At 43.9% G+C, this 4,280-nt stretch overlaps 1 protein-coding gene across 1 annotated transcript; it reads left to right on the top strand.

Annotated features, from left to right (window-relative positions):
• Positions 1-1,804: 1,804 nt before the first annotated feature.
• Positions 1,805-3,968, top strand: cnih4 (cornichon family member 4). The gene is made up of 4 exons (XM_010768390.1): positions 1,805-1,988; positions 2,116-2,228; positions 2,829-2,969; positions 3,134-3,968. Exons 2-4 carry the CDS (start codon positions 2,131-2,133, stop codon positions 3,159-3,161), a joined length of 267 nt encoding a protein of 88 aa, XP_010766692.1. The 5' UTR covers positions 1,805-1,988; positions 2,116-2,130; the 3' UTR covers positions 3,162-3,968.
• Positions 3,969-4,280: the final 312 nt, after the last annotated feature.

The following is a 4,280-nucleotide window of genomic DNA, read 5'->3' as shown; positions in this document are numbered from 1 at the left end:
CTCAGTGTGCAGAGTTTAAAGCGATCAAGTCATATTACAGGATAGAGGAAATACAGTTTAACCTGCCGTTGCAGGAAAGACGGCCGGCCAAAATCACCAACTGTGTGATCGTGAAAATGAATAGAATATCACCTCCCATCTTCAGAGCAATCTGGCTATTATACTATTATTATACTATTATGTTAAGGAAGCTTAATTAAATATCTGCCACAACATAAGTAACCGGATCAAAGTAACATTATTATGTAGCCTACAGTCCGCGGCACTGTGAGTGCAGACGTCGATGTGTCCCATTATCATTCATATCACATCATAATCATATATTTCCTCATCTGAGTCAGCTGAGCCATATCTGGCCGTGCAACACTCGCAGTGTCACATACTGTAAGCAGAAGTATTATTTTAAGCAACACATTAAGCTGACGAAACACTTGAGTCAAATGTAATTAAAGTCAGATCCACTCGTGTCTTAGACGGGGCAGTGATATCATAAACCTGTTAATGTACGCATTCAAACACTTTTTCTTTTACCGGCTGTATTCACCTTGCAGGTGCAGCTATGTGGCTTTTATCCTGGATAAAGTGTTTAAGTCATGGATGTTTAAAGTTTAACTTCTTCATATTTGACTAATATTATAGTTGACTTTTCATTCAGGAAGTATGACGCTGCGCTGTCAGTACGCTTCTCCATGTTTGTGATTGGTCGAATGCTCCAAATACCACCCATTTTATGTGAACGCGCACCTAACTAGATAGGACACGGCTGGCTTGAGCGATCGAGTTGATAGCCAGCGTCGTAGGACAGTTTAGCGAGAGCGGGTTTGTTTTGGATTAAGTCAACCGGATAACTCAAAACATCCCAGGATATGTTGAACTAGATTCGTAGTATAGGCCCCTGGTCCGGAGCAGGTTAGGTTGCAGGCAAAAGGCACGGACACACCAGGCCGATAATCGGCGTCGGTGGGCGTCAGGCCGACGATGAGCGTCGACACGCCCTACTCAGATTGGTGTGTCCCGCACCGTCGGGTCTTTTCAGCCGGGCCGACGCCTTTTCGGCCGAAACATGTTGAATCGGCGGGCGGTCGGCAAAATAAATCACTGTGATTGGGTGTTCAGCTAGCGAATCAGTGCATGAGAAGTAAAACGGAAGTGAGGGACCCAAACAAACTATTAAGAAAGCAAATCTGAGATTTAATTTTAGCTCTCGACACAGGTTCGGGAAAGCCCCATGAGCTTCTCGCTGTAGAGTGAAAATGGAACGCACACGCTATTTGTTGTTTGTTTATATCACGCAGTCTATTCTTCTTCTCTCGGTTATCACGCAGTTTGTCTTCCGGTTGTTGCCTCTTTTGAAAGACGAATACACACTACCGCCGCCTGCTGGTAAGGAGAGTTATTGCCACTCACGCATGCATAGTTCCTACGTACTTCTTGGCCGTCAGCTGAAGTCTTTGCGGTGTGTTCCAGTGCGACACATGGCCGAGACGCGAGGCGACGCAACAGTCGGGGTCCGTCTGTGTCAGTTCTTTGTTGTCAGATTGGTGTGTCCGGGCCTAAGAGATCAAGTCAGTGAAAGCACCGCCTGCTGACCAATCAGAACTATGTGTGCACCTAACTAGATAGGACACGGCTGGCTTGAGCGATCCACTTGATAACCCGCGTCGTAGGACCGCTTAGCGAGAGCGCATATATTTTGGATTAGGCCAACCGGCTAACTCAAACATATCCAGGTTATGTTGAACCTGCTTCGTCGTACAGGCCTCAGGTGAAGCAGCCTGTAACTGAAGGAGCTGCACTGTGTGTCTTTATTGTCCAGTTAAATGGAGCCGATAGAAGCAGGGAAAGAGAGCGTTAACAGAAAACATTCAGCACTATAAGGTTGTGATTGACAGCTGGAGGCCCCTTGACTGACAGCTCAGATCATCACCCTGTCTGATCTAGAATGTGACTACATCAACGCCAGAGCCTGCTGCTCCAAGCTGAACAAAGTGAGTCACGTTAGATGGTTATTTTTTATTTTATGATGTATTTTGTTTGTAGTGCCATTTTATTTATTTTGATGAAATGCTGATGTATGATTTTGATGTTTGTATGTTTGACATTTTGTGTCTCCAGTGGGTAATTCCAGAGATGGTGGGCCAGTGTCTCTCCACCATGCTGATGCTGGTCTCCATGCACTGGTTCGTCTTCCTGCTCAACCTGCCTGTAGCAGTCTGGAACATTTATAGGTACGCTCATACTATTATAATAATAATAATACATGGGATTTGTATAGCGCTTTGCCTAATGCTCAAAGACGCTTACAATTATTATCTGCATTGTCATCTGTCTGTACGGTTTGCTAAAATGACAATATATAGTGAGACAATGGAGAATAGAGATGATGTTGTCAGAGGTCGAGCTTTGGACATATTGACATTTTTAGAAGTTTTTTTAGCAGGTGAATCATAGAGAATGCTGTTGCAGTAATCAAGTCTAGATGTAAAGAATGCATGAATCAGTTTTATCGGTAGTGAAGAAGGGGGAGGATCGATATAGGCAATGTACTTTAGGTGGAAGAAGTCCGTTTTTGTGAGGAAGGGGAGGGTGGGGTCAAGGACGATGCCAAGGTTAAATATGTGAGTGAATGGTCAATGTTCAGTTAATCCTGAGTGGTAAGTGAGTTTGGGCCGAGGATGACCATTTCAGTTTTGTCACAGTTCAGTTTGAGGACGTCTTTTTCCAGCAGACATAGTTCTTGTAGAGATATTTATATTATATACATGAAGTCTGAGCTTTGCATATATTTGAATAAATGTATATGACACGCTCTCCTCTGTTCCCTGCAGGTACGTGAAGGTTCCCATGGGAAACATGGGCGTGTTTGACCCCACTGAGATCCACAACCGAGGGCAGCTCAAGTCCCACATGAAGGAGGCCATGATCAAACTGGGGTACCACCTGCTCTGCTTCTTCATCTACTTGTATAGGTGAGATCACACACGCACGTGCGCGCGCGCACACACACACACACACACACACACACACGCAATCACACACATGCACACACATGCAAGCACACAACATGTAATGACATGTTCAACACCTACAGCCGTCACTTCTGTATTAACACATCTCCCCGCTTTTATTGCAGCATGATCCTGGCTCTGATCAACGACTGAAGAGCCCAGCAGGGGGCCAAAATCCAAACTCCAGGCTCTGCTGCAACCCCCNCCCCCCCCCCCCCTACATCCTGCTCCTGTACTGTATCCATACAGTCTTTCAGAACAGCTCAGAGAAGTTTTTCTCTCACTGGTTTACTGAGCTTTGATTTGAGATGTCAGACCTGATTTAATAAAATGCAAAAGTTAATATTTTAAATAAACACTTAGTAACAAAATCTCCTACAACTAGAGACTGTATTGTGATGGAGCAAAATCCAGACTCATGGGGTGAACAACAACTAGGCCTGTTGTGTGCATTGAGTTGCTTTCACATGATTGGTGACGGACTGATGATGACATACACACGAAGATGTACCTGATGAGGGGGCTACTGAGTGTGTATTCTGATATTCTGAGCTGTGGTACATCCTGGCTGCTGGCCCTCTATCAGCTAAACCTGACATAAAGCAGCAGTGATTGACTTCCTGCCCGGGCTTTAAAGACCAGCTGTTTGAAATCAGTACGATGTGTAACTCCTCCCATCAGTGTGTGAGCTGCTTAGATGCATGTTTAATTTATCTTGACATTTTTAAGAAGAATACTGGCGGTCTTAACTGATGTACTTTCTGTCTCCGACTCCATAACAAAGAAATCGTGGGCCAGTAGGGTCTCTCTGTTTGGCCTTTCAAATAGTAACAAAGTCAAAGAAAAGGCAAAAATGTCATCAACAGATTAAAAAAAAAAAAAAAACTGGTAGGAAGAAGCCATAGGACAACATTGAGTTTAGGATCCTACTCACTGGGCTTTTAAGAAGAGATTTTAAAAGAAACTGAATTGGTGGGTGCGTGAGACGGAGCTTAACAAAGACGTTGCTTTAAAATGTCCCACAGCTGATCAGCTGACTGAAGGCCATTCCTAATGATTCTCATCATTTGTCATCATTTCTGGATGTCTCTTCATGCTGTGCTTCAGTGTTCTGATCTGTTGCTCCTTTTTCCTTAATTGGCGTAATTGATAAAAATCAAAATTTTGAAATCAGAGATTTAGTGTAGTATTAAAGTGTAGAGAGAATAGTTATTGTTCACCAATGAGACTGTTCTGAGACTTTATGCATACAGCCAGGAGCATTACACTCCT

The sequence above is a fragment of the Notothenia coriiceps genome, unplaced genomic scaffold (genome assembly GCF_000735185.1).
Source record: "Notothenia coriiceps isolate Sejong01 unplaced genomic scaffold, NC01 NC01_scaffold00005621, whole genome shotgun sequence".
In the NCBI taxonomy this organism is placed as follows: Eukaryota; Metazoa; Chordata; class Actinopteri; order Perciformes; family Nototheniidae; genus Notothenia; species Notothenia coriiceps.
The sequence above is the reverse complement of the archived record's forward strand: the minus strand, read 5'-3'. Positions and strand labels throughout refer to the sequence as shown.